At 40.5% G+C, this 20,296-nt stretch overlaps 1 protein-coding gene across 1 annotated transcript in view; it reads left to right on the top strand.

Annotated features, from left to right (window-relative positions):
• ATP8B4 (ATPase phospholipid transporting 8B4 (putative)) overlaps positions 1-20,296 on the top strand; it is a 236,005-nt gene that overhangs the window by 202,154 nt on the left and 13,555 nt on the right. Inside the window, exon 24 of the mRNA XM_056135410.1 lies at positions 19,982-20,065. Coding sequence (XP_055991385.1) covers positions 19,982-20,065 — 84 coding nt within the window. The remainder of the gene's footprint in view (positions 1-19,981; positions 20,066-20,296) is intronic.

Genomic DNA, 20,296 nt, shown 5'->3' with positions numbered 1-20,296 from the left:
ACTGTCCTGATACACTCCATTTTGTAGTGCAGATCTTAGATGCTGTTGCTTTGGGCCTCTTATTTCCATGCTGTAGATTTTTTTAAAAATTTTTATTAGTGAGACATCATGAGGTACAGTTGTAGACTTACAAATTTTTGTGCTTGGGTTTCAATTATACAATGATCAAATACCCATCCCTCCACCAGTGCCCATGTTGTGGATTTTTAAAGTCCACATCGGATTGTTCTGCATCTGTCACTCTTTACTCAGCATGATTATGACTTCATCTTTTCTTATAGCTGAGTAATATTACATTGTGTATATGTATCATAGTTTCTTTATTCAGTCATCTGTTCTTGAACATTTGTGTTGTTTCCAGATTTTGGCTATTGTGAATAGTGAACATAGAAGAGCAGATGTCATTTCTGAGTAGTGTTTTCTGGGACCTTAGAATAAATGCCCAGGAAGAATTTCTGAGGCATAATGGAAGCTCAGTTTTTAGTTTTTGGGAGAGGTGTCCATATTGTTTTCCAGAAAGATTACATTCCTACCATCAGTGGATGAAGTTTCCTTTTCCCCCACATCCACGCCAACACTGATTGTTTTCATTCTTTGTGGTATCTGCCAGTTTCACTGGTGCAAGATGATATCTCACTGCTGTTTTGATTTGCATTTCCTGATGATCAGTGATGCAGAGAATTTTTTTCATAAACCTCTTGGTTATCTCTATGTGCTCTTTGAGGAGCTTCTGTTCATTCTTCCATATTTTATGGTGTTCTTGTTTTTTTCTTATTAAGGACTACAAGTCCTTTACATATCTTGGAAATGAATCCTTTATCCAGTAGGTGGTTGGCAAATATTTTCTCCCCACCTATGGGTTGTCTTTTCATTCTGGTCATCATTTTCTTCAGTGCAAAAGCTGCTTAATGAGATGGTCACATGATTTTTATCTTTTACTATATCACATTTGTTGATTATCTTATGCTCAACCATTGTTGCTTCTCAGGAATGAGACTCGCTTGATCATTAGGGTATGCTATGTTATTAATGTTGCTATTATTATTATTATTGAGGTCACATCATTTATAATGTTAATATTTCTGCTTTGGGCATACAATTTTACTGTAACACTCTTGCCACCAAGGTGCCTACCACCACTGTCCCTAGGTCCCTTCCCTTCCAATATAATTCCTCTCTTGCTCTTCATAACCTCAATTCTGTTATGGATGATTGCTTTTAACATATAGTTGAATTTTGTTGCTAGTATTCTGGTGAGAATTTTTACCTCTCTGTCAATCAGGATGTGGGCCTTTTTTTTTCTTGTGGTGCTCTTATCTTGCTTGGTATCTGGGTAATACTTGCCTTGTGAAACAGTTTGAGAGTGTTCTTCAACATATTGTAGGAGTTTGAGAAATATTTTTTTCAGATGCTTGTGGAATTCACTATTCACTCACTTGGTCCTAAGATTTTCTTTGTTGTTTTTTAAAATTACTTATTCAATTTTCTTATTCAATTTTGATCTACTAAGATTTTCTATTAATCATTTATTATTGGTAAACATATATATATTTAGAAATCTATTTCTAAAATAGATCTCTTTAAGGTGTCCAACTATTGGCATATAGTCATCACTGTATCACTGTATTACTGTCGTCCCATTATTCATTAATTTGCTCTCCATTCGTCCCAGTCCTGAGATTTTAGCAGCCTCTCCTTACTCATCCTTCCCAACGTGGCCATATTGGACGCTCTTTCAGGGTCAGGAGAATGAGGCCCATTACTGTGACTGTTTTTGGCATATCAAATATGCCATGGGTAGCTTGCCAGGCTCTGCCACGCAGGCATATAGTCATAATCCTTTTTATTTTATAGTATCAGTTTCAATGTATTCTCTTTAGATTATAATTTTATTTATTTGGGTTCTTTTTCTTGGTTAGTCTATCTGAAATTTTAACCCTATTTAAACAATATTTTAAAATAACTGTCTAAACTTTATCTTACTCTATTATTTTCTTATTCATTTCATTTGGATATCTTCCAATCTTTATTATTTCTTTCATTCCAATTTTTTCTGCTTTATTGAGGTTTAATATGATGTTACTTGAGTGCTTTTTCAATATTAATATAGGTGTTTATTGCTATAAATGTTCCTGTTAATAATACTATTCCTAAAGATTTTGTAAGGCAAATTTTCATTTTCATTAACCTCAAGATCATTTCTTTCCGGACTAGAGCGATAGCACAGCGGGTAGAGCGTTTGCCTTGCATGCAGACAACATGACCGACACAGGTTCGATTCCCAGCACCCCATATGGTCCCCTGAGCACCACCAGGAGCAATTCCTGAGTGCATGAGCCAGGAGTAACCCATGAGCATAGCTGGGTGTGACCCAAAAAGCAAAAAAATAAAAAAATCTTTTCTTTCTCCTTAGATTTTTTTTTCCTTCAGCTCATTGGTTGTTCAGGAGTTGTTTAAGTTCTGTGAATTAGCAAAGTTTTCAATTTTCTGAAATTGTAATTGATTTTTAATTGTTAATTACAAATTGTAAATTGATTTGTAAATTTTTCATTGATTTCTAGTTTCAAACTATTATAGCCATAAAAATACTTACTATAATTTCTTTTTATCTTGGTTTAATAAGTTTTCTTGATTACAAAATGTTACTATTAAACTTCATTATATTAGTACACATCCCATTATATAAAATACATATAGTTTCCCATAACTCTTGCTGTTGCTTTCTACTTTTTCTTCTTTGATAGAATAATTTCAAATGACTTACTTTCCATTTCTCTTATTCTTCATCCATTTGGTTCGCTTTGTTGATGCTCCCTATTGAATTCTCCAGCTCTTGTAATTTCATTTGCTTGTTTAATCATTCCTTTTTCTTGGTTCAGCATCTCATCTAGCTCATGCATTGTTTTTTGTAATTGATTTTAGTTGTCTGTGGGTTTGTAATTTCTCCAAATTTTATTAGGAAAATTATTTTGAGTGATAGTCAAGAATTTGTAGAATTCCATGTCTTTAGAATCAGTCATTGGAGTCTTGTTTATTTTCTGTGGAAGGCCTAACAAATTTTTCATGATTCTTGATTCCTGGAGTTGGTCTCTGAACATATAAGTAAGTAGTCTTCATTTCCAGAGTTTTTAGATTTGTTTCAGCAGGAAAGGGCCATTCAGCTCAGCTTGCTGTACTAGATGTGCCAACAGACAGTATCTATGGAAAGATGGGATGGCTATCATAGTCTCTGACTGGGTGAGGCCACTGCCTGTGCTTTGAGATCAGTAGGGCTGCTACGGTTAAATTGCATTGTTCACAGGATTCCGGATTGGGCTCTGCAACTACTCATTGTCAGGCAGGATCTCATACCATGTGCCTGATTGGATGGTGCCCTTGTTTAAACTCTATGTCCATGCAGGGCCATAGGTAAGACTTCACAGATGGCTGCGGACTCAGGCTTTTCTCTAATATCAAAAGAAGACATGGGGAGTGCTCCAAAGTTGAATGGGATCCCTGTCTGATCTCCCTCATTAGTGGGAGAGGTTTTTTGTGGGGCTGCCAGTTATGCTCTGTGATTGGGTACTCTTACTGGTTGGGTTCCCTGCCTGCAAGGCATTGGGCTATATTCAGTAGTCGGGCAGTTCCCTAGACTGGGCTCTGCTGGAGGTGAGACTGTAAGTTGGGTTCCCTGACAGGATTGTACCAGAGGCTGGGTGTTGATGCCCCACAAATAATTGTTCAAACTCCCTGGTTATATAGGACTAGAGACTATAATTTCAAAGTTAGGCAGGGCTACTGTCTGAGGTACCTGCATAAACTGGATGCTAGACTGGACTCTGCATCTAGCTGAGGTCTTGGTTTGGGTGATAGAAAGCTATACTTAATAGTTATATGGTAATAGGAATTTATTTCCCTGTCCAAGAGGGCCACTGAATGACCTCCATGGCTAACATGATCTTTGACTGGATACTGAATTGAGGTCAATCAAGCTCCCTGGGTAGAGCCTCTGGTTCAAATTTATAGATGGACAGAGACAATTTCAGCTCTAGTACTACTTCAGGCGAGACTAGGAACTCTAAAATATGAGTGCTGGTTGCTGTAATCCCTGTTCCTCTTCTCTGTCTTGAATTAATTGCCAGCAGTTGCAGTTTAGAGATTTTCTTTTTTTTTCCCCTTTATTTTATTTTATTTTTTTTTACAGTTGTAGATTTACAATTTTTTGTGCTTTGGTTTCAATTATACAATGATCAGATACCCATCCCTCCACCAGTGCCCATTTTCCACCACCATGGATAATATCCCTCCCACCCCCATCCCCCTTTCCCCCCTGTCTCTGTGGCAGGGCAATCCCCTGTGTTCTCTCTCTCCTTTTGGGTGTTGTGGTTTGCAAAAGAGGCATTGAGTGGCAAACATGTTTAGTCCATAGTCTACTTTTGACATGCATCTCCCCTCCTGGGAGGATCCTCCAAACATCCTTTATTTGGTGCTCCCTTCTCTATCTGAACTGCCCTTTCCTCTAGGATACCCGGCTGGCCTCTAAGTTATGGAGTAATCGTCCTGGTGCTGATCTCAGCTATTCTTGGGTATTAATCTCATACTTTGTTACTTTATATCCCCCAGATGAATGCAATCTTTCTATGTCTATCCCTCTCTTTCTGACTCATTTCGCTTAGCATGATACTTTCCATATTGTACCACTTGTATGTAAATTTCATGACTTCATCTTTTCTAACAGCTACATAGTACTCCATTGTGTAGATGTACCAAAGTTTCTTTAACCAGTCATCTGTTCTTAGGCATTCAGGTTTCTTCCAGTTTCTGGCTATTGTAAAGAGTGCTGCAATGAACAAACAAATGCAGATGTCACTTCGACTATACATTTTTGCCTCTCTGGGATATATTCCCAGAAGTGGTATTGCTGGGTCAAATGGGAGCTCAATTTCTAATTTTTTGAGAATCGTCCATACTGTTTTCCAGAATAGAGATTTTCTAATGATCCCCATGAGACAGAACCCCCATGGGTCTTCAAGGAAGTGGTCTGCAGGGAAAGGAAGACAGACACCTTGGGTTTTCTTTTCCAACTGCAGACACTTTAGGCCAAAGGAACTTGTATCTATGCTGCCCAGGCTTAGGTGGGGTTCTTCAGAGTGTTCCTGTTCTTCCTCTTCTTCTAATGCTGTCTCTTCATCCCTGTGGGTCATTATGATCGAGTCTCACTGCTGGTGTCTCTTATTTTCACAGTAGTGCCTTAACTGTAGACTGTTACTAGGTAGTGCTCTTATGAGGGAACTAAAGTTGTCAGTGTCATCTCAATGACATCATTCCTGCAGTCACTCCTTATCTTTCTCTCTCCTGCAGACCTTTTTGGGGACTTCTGCTAGATATTTGAGGGATATTGGCTGTCTGAATTCTCTGTTGCCCAGTTTTTTGAATCCTGGTTGCAGTTCTGGTGTGAATCCGTTTGCAATTCAGATTCCTGGGAGAGAGTTTTACTTTTCATCTCTCCCTTTAGTTAGTGCCAACGTTGGCACAGGCACATTTCCTTGTCATCCATTTGTGCATGAAGATTTAGTTCTCATCAACTCTCACATTAAGAGTACAGCTCTTAGCAGCCTAGGTTTGCGAGAATGTTGGATTTGATCTAATCTTGGCATGGGTAATGTTGTCTCCTACAGTAAATAGTGTCTTGGAGCCAATGAGATTTGGTATTTTATCCAAACTCATTTGGCATGGAAACCTGTTTTTTCCAAGCCACATGCCCAATGTCCGTAGAACAGGTGCCTTAAGAATCCATTTTAGGAAATTCTGGAATAGATGTCTCTATAGTGACAGTTTCAAAAACCTGACATTGCCCTTCTATTTATCCTAGTTACAATGTTTTGGAGGCTGTAAGATGTACAAAGGGCTAAATGATGCTAAGAATACTATCCCCGTAGGGACAGGCTATTTTTGTTTCTCCCTGTAAAAACTTTTCTTTTATTAATTTACTTTAGACCAGGGGACAAATGACCATTGTGCCTGCAAAATGGTATGGGTGTGTATGTGGGGGAGAACAACATGGCTGGATTTACATTTAAACTTTTGAAAAGTCTTTTCCATTAATCTCAAAGTCTTCTCCTAAATACAAATATAATCATATGTGAATATGTATCAGAGATTGTGCTCTTTTCATCTATTTTATCAAAACCCCTCAGCTGATTACATATCAAGAATCTACTCTAGATTTATGCTTTTTAAAAATGTTTTTCTTAATTCAGAATATAGACAATTTTTTTGACTCTCAGGTTTTTTGAACGCCCATCTGTTGTCATTTTAAATTCAATAACTCCTGTCTGGCACATAGCTGTGAGTCACAAGGCATTGTCAAATTGCTAGTGGGAATACTTGTTTACCATCTTGGAAGAAAAAAACAAAATGATGAGTAGGACAAGTCCCTATGCACCTGGAACTTGTTTTCTCATCAGGGAAAATAAAGAAATAAATAAATGCAATTTAAATAAGGAGTAAAAACATTAACCACATTAAAGAAAAAGGAGTAATCTAACTGAAGTTAATATGAGAGCATGAGGCGAGGAAAAATTGTGGGAATCTGCCCAGTTATCTTCCAGGGCTCAATGAATCTCAAGTGAGTATAGAATTATATTCAAAACTAAGTGGTGATTGAAGACCTGGAGTCTGGCTGGCTGCAGGGAAGCAGATATGAGCATATGTGTGATTGCACAGGGAAGAAGCCTTCCCCTCATACCTAAGTACTTTGTCATAGACCTGCAGTAAGTGAGCTGAACTGAACCTTGTTTATTTCTAAAATGCCACTTAAAACCAACTCATTCGAGCACTTTTTTTTTTTTTTTGCTCTTTTGATCACACCTGGCGATGCACAGGGGTTACTCCTGGTTTATGCACTCAGGAATTACTCCTGGCGTTGCTCGGGGGACCATATGATATGCTGGGAATTGAACCCAGGTTGGCCGCATGCAAGACAAAATGCCCTACCCTCTGTGCTATCGCTCCAGCCCCATTCAAGCACATCTTTTAAGAAACTACCCAGCACCATAGTGGGTGAGCCTACTTAATGGCGGTATGTGCCACAGCAGTGTTGTCCAGAGCAGGTGTTACTCTAGAGATGGGAACTCAGGTTATGTCCCAATTCCAAGCTTGGGCTAGGGACCTGGTGCTTAGCCATGTCCAGAGTTGACAACGAGGGCGGCTTAGATGGGGAACTGGGATTGGGAGGGATCATGGACTCTTCTCTAGTCCCTGTTTTTCACTAGAAGGTCCTGATTAGCAACAGGTTTAACTGAAAAATCTTTTGGCTGTTGTTCTTCGCCCTGTTTTCCTAAGGACAATATGCTATAAACGAGGCAAATGAAAAGAAAACAGGCGCTCTGGGAGAGACACTAGTCCACTGAGAATGAAAGTTTGTGAAGAAGGGACATTTTTTGCAGTCACAGTTCTTTTTTGCTCTATTGAAATCACTTAGTTGCCTTTGGCCTCCAAAGCCCTAGTCTGGTGATGGGGCGTTGTGAGCCCCAGAGATCCACGAGAGAGCTACTATTGCCAGTGTGTAAAAATCGTCCATCTGGGGATTTCCTACCCCTGCCATCCCTCTTCCACATTGCTGCAGTGGAAGTGAAACCTGCCTGAAGAAACGGAGCCAATAATAACAAAAGCTCTCGGATCTGCAGACAGGTTCAGTCCCAACAGTCAGGAGATTCTGGCTTCAGTCATTTGCCCATCCAGCCCCCACCAGGAGGGGGACTCGTCGGCACATGCTCCCATAGAGCCAAGAGACTGAATGCCCATTCAGTGAACATGGAAACCGTGTACCAGTTTATGACCAAGTGCTTGGCTGGTCTCCTGGGGACACCAGCATGAAGCTGAGGGACACAGATCTTGCCCACAGGGGACTTACCATCTGGGCACGATTTCATTTCCTCAAATGTGAAACCGATGTTAAATAACTCCATAGCCCCCTTTCTCTTGTTGTTCCCACCACAAGCCTTCCTGAATTAAATTTGTCATGGATGAGCCATATCCAGGGGTGGTGCGGGGGCCACCCCGTAGAACCTTGGCACGGTTCATGTGCACCTAAATATTTCTGTCCTGCACCTCTTAGCAGATTGCTTTGTAGCCATCCATTCTGCAAGCTGAAAACATCTGAGCAAATGTAAACAGAGTGTGCTTTCTTAGACACAATGTTGACTTTTAAAAACACCAGTTTAATTACTTAATGAAGTGGCATGTGCTATTTCTTTACTACCTTGGCCTTTCTCTTAGGGGGCTGGTGAATTTCATCCAGGCTCCTAGTCTCAGATCCTAGTTCCAGTAGATTCCAGCTAGTGCCCCAGCCTGGTAGGTGGGCTGAGGCAGACGTCCAGGCCAATCCAGATGTGGTGTGTGAGGCTCCAGAGGGCTGATGGGTGGGACCATTTGCTGCCTGAGGCATGGTGACACTTGGGACATCTCTGATGGGGAATGATATGATGCAGGCTGGGTTGTGCTTGGTTTCTGGACTTTCTTCTGATTAACTTCAGTGTTTTTGACTCTGTAAAGATTGTTTTGGGACACACAAGGGAAAGAATTTGCCTGGGAAAGATCAGACTCCTTTCGTTTTGCTTTTGCGGAGTGAACTTTCCTGGAGAAATTGCTGGGACATAGAACATAAAGGGGATGTTTTGTTTAGAACCTAGAATCTTTGCTCTGATAGGGGATTTCAGAGCTTTCAAGTTGGGGCTCTCATTTTATGGAGAAAAAGCATGTGTCCCCCCAAGTGCTGAGGTTCAGTGGTGTCCAAGGCAGGACTGTATCCATACTTCTGACTTCCTCCTACAGCTTACCAATTCTACCTGCTAAAAACACAAACAAAAGCAAAGACCAAACAAACTCTTGACTCTGATAAGTGACTTCTGGAATGGTCTATAACTTGCAAAAGAGAATGACTTTATCATTTTTGTTTCTAAAATGTCCTCTTTAGTGCTCAAAAGGTTGTAGCTTATACATGTCTAGCATTGGGAAATCCCAAGTTCAGTTCATGGCACTGCATGTCCCTCGCCTCTAGCATCACGATGTGTGGCCGTAGTGGCCTTCAGTTCACTTGGCCTGAGCTTCACAGCCTCTGGTTGGAGCACTGAGCCATCAAGGCCACTGGGCTGAGTGTCACCAGGAGAGGCTTCCTAGGACCCAGTACCACCTTACCCCAAGAATCACTGGAAATGACCCCTATAAAATCAATCTTCTTGATTTCAGAATCTAAAGGTGAAACACCTAGAAATTTTCAGTATAGTATGAAAATGGAAGAAAAGGAACTCTCAGAGAGAGCTAAGTTCTTGGGGGCCATCGCTAACAGCTTTGGCTCTTACAGAGGTTGGGTCTGCCTCTAGGCCAAATCCTTCTGGAATTATCTGGAAGCTTGAGGTCACTTTCTACCAGCAGGCACTCAAACCAAACTGCCGCTGAGGAACCACTTAAGCAGATTCTGTCCTCCAGGAGATCACTAACCAGATTTCTGGAAGAGATAAGTTTGTATAATAAAGATTGGATCCGTCTCTAAGCTGAATCATGCATTATTTTTAAAGGCATGTTTTATCCCTATTTGTTATCAAAGCCCATGATTTCCATGGAAGGCACCCCAGGGCTACAAGTACTATTAATACATGTAGTTTATTTGAAAGGAATCCTATGCTTGTAGGATTTTTAATAAAGATAAACCATTCTCCACCAGAGACAGAACCAAATTAAAAAAAAATTAGTCAAGAAAAAAGCCCATTGGAAATCATTCTTTTTCCCAACAAACCATTGGTTGAAGCCTGACGTAGGAAATTTACATTTCAAACTCCAACTACTGTCCCAGTCCAACTTGTTAGAGATCTTATCTGACGATAATTTATCATTGTCAGGGAGATACAGAACTGTGTAGGTTTTTTTTTTTTCAAATTTCAAATTCTGCTGTGATATGGAAACAATTATCTTGTCAAGGCCAGAAAAACTTCAGTTCTGTCAAACAATATAAGAAGCTCCCCACAAAAAGTCTGGAAAGGGATGCGAAAGAGTGCAACTAACCTCAAAGCTTTGATGACCTCATGGATTGGGTTACCTGTGAGTTCCTGTCAATCTGCACTGGCCATTCCTTCCCCCACCCACCTTCCAGATGTGCCCACTGGAAAACTCATGAAAAGTCCTGGGTGCGACTGCCCTCCCCGCGCCCCCCCCCTTGGATTCAGCTAGTGGGTTTCTGCTAATTGTACAAATCAGGAACAGATGTGCTAAGGCCCAGCACCTCAGATTTACTCCACAGTGTGTTTTCTTGAAATGACAAATGTTTTTTGAGGCCCCAAAGAGAAAATATCTTTATAGAGTTTTCCTGGTCAACACACAGTCAACGGAGAAGACATAGCTCCAAAGAGGTAGTTCCAAAGAGATTGTTCTTTGAAGAAGCAGGGAAGCCAATGGTCTCAGAGCACAAAATCTCTTTTTAACTGTTATTTAAGAGCATTGTTGAGGTCTATTTTAATGCGGTATTTTATAAATCATAGATTTTTGTGTTGCCCACACTGTTTCCAGTTGTAATTTGTAGCTGGGGTATTTTTACTCCACATGAAATGGTTGATAAACTTGATAAATTGCTCCCACATAGAAGGGAGCTTGCCTTTAATGGAAACGCATTGAAGTCGGAAACATGGAGATATCTCCTTTTCCTTTTTAATTTTTCCGTAGCTGCAAAGAGACTTACTGGGCTCCAAGCAGATTTATGGTATCTCACATGCACTTCCCCCACCTCCCCCTTAATTCAGAATATTGGAGATGGAAGACAGAAAAATTGGAGGCAGAAGTGGATTGGCTGCCTTGAGAAGTCCGGGGACCCTAGGAGAAATTTTTTTTGTGGGACTCTGTAAAATAATTTGAGTCATCAAAATCAGACGGCCAGCACCTTTGGAGGGGTCTCATCTCCAGTTGGTGAGCTTCCCAGGACAGGTGTTTGCTAGAAATCATTCCTTCCCTTCCCAACTCTCTCATCTCACTGGAGCAACTGTTCAATTTACAATTGTGTGTGGGGGGTGGGAGGGGCAGTAGAGGTGACAGGCTGGAGCATGGGTGGAAGGGGTACCTGTGGTGATATGAGCGAGTATATTCTCCACCAGTCTTGGTCACCACAGGGGAGTGAGCAGGGGAAGGCTTCTGTCTTTTCTGAGAATAGGTAAGGACTTTTAGGAATGAAGCATTAACTAGGTGGCTGGAGATCTCTATCATGAGGAGAAAGAAATCTGTAGAAGAAATGTTCCCAGTGATTAATTCCTGTGAAAGGCCCTAAACTGTATCAGGGAAAGGTACTTTTACCTCACCACTTAAAAAACTTAAGTTGATCTAATTTAATGTTTGATCAAAGAAATCAACGTATAGGTAAAACAAATGAAATATTACTAGTAGTGAAAAAAACAGGCTCCCTGTCTTCGCCCTACTCCTGATTTTCTTTCCTCAGAATAACCATTTTTAACTCTTAGCTGTTTTTTGCACTCCTACTGGAATATCCTAATTACATTGTTGCTCAAATTGATTTTTCTATTCTAGACCTGGCTGTGTTCTATTAATTGGGGGAATTGATCACCTTCTCCTTAATCCATCATACATGACACTATCATTTCTTGGTATATCTGAATTCAATGTTGTGCATAGTTATGAATGACTTTTGGTGACTAGCGTTACATCCAATTGAGGTTTGCAGTGCACGGTTTAAAAAAAACTTTATGCTTCTGGAGGTTCATAATTGCCTCAACTTTTGTTCAATATATTCAGACTCTCTGGAAAAATTAAGTTACTTGACTAGTGGCCAGAGTAACAGTACAGCAGGAATAGCACTTGCCTTGCATGCAGCTGACACAGGTTCCCAGCATCCAATATGGTCCTCAAGAACAAGCAGGAGTAATTCCTGAGTGCAGAGTCAAAGAGTTACCCTTGAGCATTGCCGGATGTGGCCCCCAAACTAATAAATAAAAAAACATATAAAAGTTGCTTGACCATTTAAACATACCAGGCAGCCTATCAGCTTTTCTTTTCCAGACATCCCACATTAGCATTTCATCTTCCCAAATTTCTTATTGATTTCATGCTGTTACTTTTCTCGTTAATATAATTAAATTGTTTCTTTAGCAACTTTATGGCTATTCATTAAATAATAAAAGCTCCCTACCGCATTGTAAATAAGTCAGTTCTCTCACTTTCCCATTTGTAAGGACACCACTACCATTCCATTGCTCTTCCTTTCCTATGACGTACCCATTTGTAAAGTGCACTTTCACAACATGATGCCTAATACTGGTGTTCTATTAGTTTCTCTTAAAAGATGAGAATCATAGGGTGAGAGAAATAGTACAGGGGTTAACCTACTTGTCTTGCAACCTAGTTTAGATCCTTAGCACCACCATGACCCCTGAGAACCACCAGGGGTCACTCCTGAACACAGAGCCAGGAATAGCCCCAGAGCACCACACCAGGTATGGCCGCATTCTCCCCTGCCCACCAAAGATGAAAATCATATAGAGAATTTACATTATTGTGGTTATGTAATATTAGGATTACTCTAATTTTCCACTAATTGCTCACTAAAGAGCCAAGCTTTGTGTTTGGACTGGATCACTCTGAGTTGGTTTCAAAATCTTCAAACCATGTGTGTGCTAGTCACAGAGTTAAACGGTTTTATTTTTTAGGTGAGTAACTCAGGTTAACACATATTTGGTAAAACCTGGGGCAAAGTAGCCTCAGTGATGATGTTATTGAATAGTCAGGAAGAAGATGCTTATTCATTAATTCTTCTGATATTCAATTGATTTCTATTCTGGTTCTGATTTTCAGTTGATTCTTGTGCTGATTTTTCAGTTGATTACTTTTTAATGCAGTAGTTTATCAGGGAAAAACCACTTATGGTTAGTTACCTTAATAAAAATTGTATTTTTCAAAGTATACTTAATAGGAAAATATGCCATTTCTTTATATGTTACCTAAACACATGATGCTTGGGGATCTTTCATATTATGTGCCCCCTCCCTCCCTCTCTTCTCCTTTTTCTGTAACTAAAGTGCTCACTCATTAAGGACTATAGTTTGTCCACTGTGGCTCTACTGGCATTCACCTCATTTCACTAAATATTACAGTCTCTCTTTTTTTTTTTTTGCTTTTTGGGTCAGATGCCATGATACACAGGGGTCACTCCTGGCTCTGCACTCAGGAATTACCCCTGGAAGTGCTCAGGGGACCATATGGGATGCTGGGAATCTAACCCAGGTCGGCTGCATGAAGGCAAATGCCCTACCTGCTGTGCTATCGCTCCAGCCTCTACAGTCTCCTTTTGATTTCCAGTTTATAACCAAGAAAACTAAGATTCAGAGATACCAAATTTCTCATTCAAGGTCAAAATAATTCTGTCTGCTGACTCTAAAAGACTTCCCTTCAGATATCAGCTTCCTTGTGTTGACTCCTCCTATATTCCAGGCACTGAGTAGGGCCCACAGATGAACAAAGCATCTAACACACTCCCAAAGAACTCCAAGTCTCATATGGTGGATCTGGGAACCAGCATAAAAATATTTGTCAATGGATTATTATAAAGCAGTAGGTTATTGAATATCATGGGACTGCGAAGGAGTGGCCCGGAACACAGCTCTATATTGGAAGATCAAGTGCAATGAAGTAAATGAGGGTTTGGAGAATGGGAATCTTAGGACAGGGGCCAACAAATGGACAGTTTTGAAGCAGAGTGCAGTGGGCTGGATCACTAGTCATCTGTCCTGGTTCAATCAGTGGGGATTACTTGGAGATTAGTCTGCTGCATGGTGCTCAACAGAGAGCTCTTTGATTCCTGCCTTGGGTTCCTACTGGGGGGGAGGTGGTAGCATTAGAAAACTGATAAAGGGAACAGAAGAGGTAAGCCTGGTTCAAGGGGTGTGAGAATTAGCTTGGTCTGGATGTGCTCTGTTGGAGAAGTCTATGCACATCCTCAGGAGAAATGGCTAGCAGTAAATTAAATTGGAAATGTTTTTTAAAAGCTGTGAAAGAGTTCAACAAAATTTTGTAGAGCGTCTACTATTGACAATACACTACCCTTAGTTTGGGAATTATAGTTGTAAATGGCTGTGGTTTGTGGAGATTATATTTTATTGTGACAAAGAGAGATCATAAAGAAATCAGTCAGGAAGATAATTTCAGTTTTGTTGGGGAGGGGCAGGGAGTGAGGTGACTTCTAAGCAGTGTCCAGGAGATCTGAGGACCTCACTGGTGATTCTTGGCCAACCAGGCCAGCAGTTCAAGATAGTATAATGCAGCTCTGGCCCTACAGTGCTGGAGATACCCAGATCATGGGAACCTCCAGGGCCACATTTTCCATTGCTTAGGGACACTCACAGCTGCTCCTGGCAGTACTCACAAGACCCTGTGGTGTTGGGAATCAAACCAAAGTTGGGCAAATACCTAGCATTTGCTGACAGCTGTACTATCTTCCAGCCTCTCAGAGTTGTTTTTGAAAAAGAAGTAGGTAATGTCAAAAGTCTATTTGAAAAAAGCTTAGAAGGAAACTTTCATATGAATACCTTGGAGTTAAAGCGTTCCTACCTGCTGGCATAGAAAGTGCAAATATCCTGAGACAGGATTGAGTCTGGTTAAGTCAGAGAAAGACTGTCAATGAAGCTGACACCCAGTGAATGAGAAAAAAGAGAACCTGGATAGGGGCAGGGAAAGATTGACAGCAAGGGATCAAGAAGGGTTTGAGATGATAGTGAAGAGTTTGTATTTTGTGGTTTGCAATAGAGGTATTGAGTGGCCATTGTGTTTGGTCTATAGTCTACTTTCAGCACACATTTCGCATCCCAAGCGAATCCTCCAAACACCCTTTACTTGGTGTTCCCTTCTCTATCTAAGCTGTTTTTTCCCCAAGCACGTGCTGCCAGCTTCCAAGCCGTGGAGCAGACCTCCTGGTACTTATCTCAACTATTTTTGGGTGTTCATTTTTGCCTCTCCGGGATATATTCCCAGGAGTGGAATTGCTGGCTCAAACGAGAGCTCAATTTCTAATTTTTTGAGACTCATCCATACTGTTTTCCAAAAGGGCTGAACCAGTCGGCATTCCCACCAGCATTGAAGGAGAGTCCCTTTCTCACCACATCCGCGCCAACACCAGTTGTTCTTTTGGATGTGGGCCAGTCTCTGTGGTGTGAGATGATATCTCACTGTTGCTTTGATCTGCATCTCCCTGATGATTAGTGATGTAGAGCATATTCTCATATGCCTTTTAGCCATTCGGATTTCTTCTTTGAGAAAGTTTCTGTTCATTTCGTCGCTGAATTTTTTGATGGGGTTGGATGTTTTCTTCTTGTGGAGTTCAACCAGTGCTTTGTATATCCTTGATATCAACCCCTTATCGGATGGGTATTGGGTGAATATCCTTTCCCATTATGTAGACTATCTTTGTATTTTTGTTACAGTTTCTTTTGAGGTGCAGAAGCTTCTTAATTTAAGATAATCCCATTTGTTTATCTCTGTTTACACTTGCTTGGCCAGTGGCATGTCATCTTTGAAGATACCTTTAGTGTCAATGTTGTAGAGGGTTGTGCCAACCTTGTCTTCAATGCACCTTATGGATTCTAGTATGATGTTGAGGTCTTTAATCCATTTTGATCTGACTTTGTACATGGTGTTAGGTAGAGATCTGAGCCCAGTTTTTTGCATATAGCTGTCCAGTTTTGCCAGCACAATTAGTTAAAGAGGCTTTCCTTGCTTCACTTCACAGTTCTTGCTCCCTTATAGAAGATTAGATGATCATATATTTGGGGGAGGGGGGATGTCAGTATATTCAACCCTGTTCCATTGTTCTGCAGCTCTGTCTTTGTTCCAGTACCATGTTGTTTTAATTATTACTGCTTTGTAGTAGAGTTTGAGGTTGGGGAGGTTGATTCCTCCCATTTTCTTTTTCCCAAGAATTGCTTTAGCTATTCGTGGGTGCTTATTGTTCCATATGAATTTCAGGAGTGTTTGCTCCATTTTTTTGAAGAATGTCATGGGTATTGTAATAGGGATCACATTGAATTTATACAATGCTTTGGTGTGTATTGCCATTATGACAATATTAATTCTCCCAATCCATGAGGAGAGGATATTTTTCCATTTCCTCATGTCCTCTTTTATTTCCTGAAGTAGCAGTTTGTAGTTTTCTTTGTCTTTTACATCCTTAGTTAAGCTGATTCCTAGGTACTTGATTTTCTGAGGCACTATTGTGAATGGGATTGCTTTTTTTATGTCACTTTCTTTTCTCTCATTATTTGCATATAGGAAAGCCATGGTCTTTTGGGTATTGATTTTATAGACTGAAACTTTACTATACAAGTCTATTGTTTCTAGGAGTTTCTTGGTAGAGGCTTTAGGGTTCTCTAAGTATAGTATCATACCATCTGCGAATGATGAGAGCTTGATTTCCTCCTTTCCTATCTGAATGCCCTTAATATCTTTTTCTTGTCTAACCACTATTGCAAGCACTTCCAGTACTATATTGAACAGAAGTGGCGAGAGTGGGCATCCTTCTCTAGTCACTGATCTTAGAGGGAAGACTGTTAGTTTTCCCCATTGAGGATGATGCTTCTCATAGGGTTGTGGTAGATGGCTTTGACTATCTTGAGGAAAGTCCCTTCTATACCCATTTTGGTGAGGGTTTTTATCATCAGTGGGTGCTAGATCTTGTCAAATGCTTTCTCTGCATCTATTAATATGATCATATTGGTTTTAACTAAGAGTTGTTTTAAGAAAGAATTAGGTAATGGTCAAAAGTCTATCTGAAAAGAGGACTGCTTAAAAGTCTATTTAAAAGTAACCTAGCTGAAAATTAATTTGCTAAAGGATTTTATACATTTTTAATAATAAGTTAAAATTTTATTTTTATTGACAACCGTCTGTCCATGATATTTTATATCTATAGAGCTTTATATTAAACCATTTTACTTATTAATAAGATCCTTAAGCATTATCTGTATTTCTTAATATGAGCCTATATTCCCTTTGTAGGATAAAGCTTTTTTATTCATTATTGGGTCATTCCCAGCGATGCTTAGGGGTTATTCCTGGCTCTGCACTCAGGAATCACTTCTGAAAGTGCTCAGGGGACCATATGGGATGCTAGAGATCGAACCCAGCCTTGTGCTCTGACCAGGGATGCCCAGGAGATCCTAAGTAGTGTCAGAGATTAGACCTGGATCAGCCACTTGGAAGTCAAGTGCCTTACACTCTGTCCTGTGTGTAAGTACTGTGTCTGGCTTCCTTTGCTCAACATTTTTTTCAAATTATGTGTTTGTGTGTGTGTGTGTGTGTGAGAGAGAGAGAGAGGGAGAGAGAGAGAGAGAAATCTGTGGTTCCTTGCTTTTCACTATGAAACAGTGTTTTGTGATATTTGCACACAACAGTGCCTTTCTCCGTTCTGTTCACAGTGCCTGTTTCTTTCTGTTTCAATACATGAAGGCAGACATTCTGAATGCCTACATCTAATAAAGTTGGATTCATTAACTCATGGAAGGGAAGAGGCAGCTGTTTCTGTGGAGTTGTGGGAAACCTGAATTCGTCTCTGGGATTCTCTTAAAACTCCTGCCCTAGGCTGGGCCCCTTATCTGGCGACACAGTGCTGAACCACTTTTTCTGGTGGTTGCTGAGGATTAAGGGGAAGCATCTAAGAAGCTGATGCTCCTTTGCTTTTGTTTTTTCCCGGGGTTGGAGGGAGGAGGGCTAGTGCCCATCCAGAAAGAGATCCTACTGAAAACTCTTCCCTTTGGGCTGGAACCTGGGCAGCCTCCTGGCATGAGCCACAGACTACGAGGGCAGGATGACTGACCAAAAGCGCATGGCATCCTCAGTAACTGGTAGCAGAAATAGTCTCTGGAGGAAGATAAAATCATCCTAGAAAGATGTCATTCTTTAATTCTATCTCACTTTTCTCTTTTTGACTATGATAGATTTGATTTCCCCGTTACTTGTAAGTTCACTGATGCTTTGACAAAGTTGTTTTTTGGGTCATCCTCAGTGACAGTTAAGTATGCTTCCATTGTTAAGGCACGTCTTTCTGTCCTGTATAAGTGGCACAAATATAATTTGTCTCAGAAAACCTCCACTAAAATGCCCAGGGGTTTTCTAAGAAAGTTTTTTTCAGTCTGTTGTCATGGTACTCTGGCCTGCCAGGCTACTTCTATGTCCCTTTGCAGGTTCTTGCTTGTCCCTTATAGGCCCAGGGTCAAGGGGCAACCAATCCTTCAGGTTGTTGTTGCTTTGTTCCAAGGATGGTCATGGGCTGTGATATCCTAGAGACAATCCCACACTGGTCATGAGATTTGATGGTAAAATTTTCAGGAATTTTGTGAGTCAGTGGATAAAAACAGTCAGAATTCGATATTAAATTAGATAAACTTAACATTTAAATTCTATTCAATTATATTAGTATTAGTCATATTAGAATCAAAGTACATAAATAGTCAAAGGTCATTTCTTAATTATTTTTACCATGCTTTATTACTGATTGTCTTAGCACTGTAGCACTGTCCTCCCATTGTTCATCAATTTTCTCAAGCGGGCACCAGTAACATCTCCATTGTGAGACTTGTTGTTACTGTTTTTGGCATTTTGAATATGCCATGGGTAGCTTGTCAGGCTCTGCCATGTTGGAGGGATACTCTCGGTAGTTTGCTAGGCTCTCCGAGAGGGAGGGAGGAATCGAACCTGTGTCGGCTCCATGCAAAGCAAACGGCTTATCTGCTGTGCTATTGCTCCAGGCTGTCTTGAGCTTATTCATAATTATTGATCTCTTTGATAAGAAGTGTTCTATGCTCAGTTGTGGAGTATAAAACAAAATAACATGAGGCTGACTCCTAAGGATAGCAGATACATGGGACAGGAAGATTGCTCCATAGCTGGAAGCCTGCCTCATGAGCAAAGGGGAGAAGGCAGCTGGAATAGAGGAGGGATAACAAAGAAAATGATGGCTCGAGGAACCGGTTGGGATGGAAAATGTGTGATGAAAGTAGATAAAGGACCAAAAATGATAACCTCTCAGTGTCTATATTGCAAACCATAATCCCCAAAAGTAGAGAGAGAGTATGGGAAATATTGTCTGCCATGGAGGCATGGAGGGTGGGAAAGGGGGATATACCGAGGATATTGGTGGTGGGGAATGTGCACTGGTGGAGGGATGGGTGTTTGATCATTGTATGATTGTAACCCAAACATGAAATTTTGTAACTATCTCACAGTGATTCAATAAAACTAATAAAAAAGAGTAGTCCCTAATGTTGCTTGTTGGCATAAATCCTGTCTTACAATGGTGGCAGAATTCAACTTTCCTGCCTTGTTCTAATCAATGTCTCCAATAATGACATTGACCAGATCTTTCATACATAGATTTCGGGCTTCAATTCTCTATAATAAATAAAAGTAGCATGATTTCCTTATTCCACCTATTTGCCTCACTCCTCCTTTCCTCTTTTGTTTTTATATCCCCACCCCCCACCTAGATGGAACTCTACAATGTGATAGATAGATTGAATGTCCATGTTCCTTATTTCTTAACATTTAAACAAAACATAGGTAGGACCAGCTGGTTTATTTCTGCATTCCCTGTTGAAGGTTTTAGTAAATTCTTTGCTTATAATTAGATCAAATTCTTTTTTGTTTTGGGGTCACACCCTGTAATACTCAGGAGTCATTGCTGGCTCTGTGCTCAGGGATCACTCCTAGTGGGTTTATGGACCATATAGGGTCCCAGTGATGAAACCCAGATTGGCCACATGCAAGACAAATGTCCTGCCTGCTGTGTCTCTCTAGCCCCAGAGTCTTGAACTCAGTATAGGGCATTCACAAGCTGGGATAATTACCCACTTGTAAGAGGCCTTTCATGGGTCCAGTATTGTGCTCCATTTCCCTCCATTTTAACTATGCAGGAAGCTCATGACTAGATGGTGCTTAACAGCGATGTGTTATTTCTTTTCAGACTGTTTATGATCAATGGTTCATTACTCTTTTCAACATTGTCTACACTTCACTGCCTGTTTTAGCCATGGGGATTTTTGACCAGGTATGTTCTTACCCTTTCCCTTTTTAATGTTTGAAAGAAAAATCTGTTGAGGCATTCAAAACATGCTTCTGTTTCCAAGTAGGAGATACCAATCATGGAAAGAGTTCTGTAGCTGTGGTTATTTTAATAGGAGCTGATGGATCAAAAAGCCCTTCCAGATGCCCCCTCCCCCATCTCTCCCAGAGCTCTCTTTGATCAAAGCTTGACCACTCTCCTCTTAGAGAGCCACAC

The sequence above is a fragment of the Sorex fumeus genome, unplaced genomic scaffold (assembly GCF_029834395.1).
Source record: "Sorex fumeus unplaced genomic scaffold, SorFum_2.1 ptg000111l, whole genome shotgun sequence".
Taxonomy (NCBI): domain Eukaryota; kingdom Metazoa; phylum Chordata; class Mammalia; order Eulipotyphla; family Soricidae; genus Sorex; species Sorex fumeus.
Note: the sequence above shows the minus strand (reverse complement) of the source record. Positions and strands in the feature narration are given on the sequence as shown.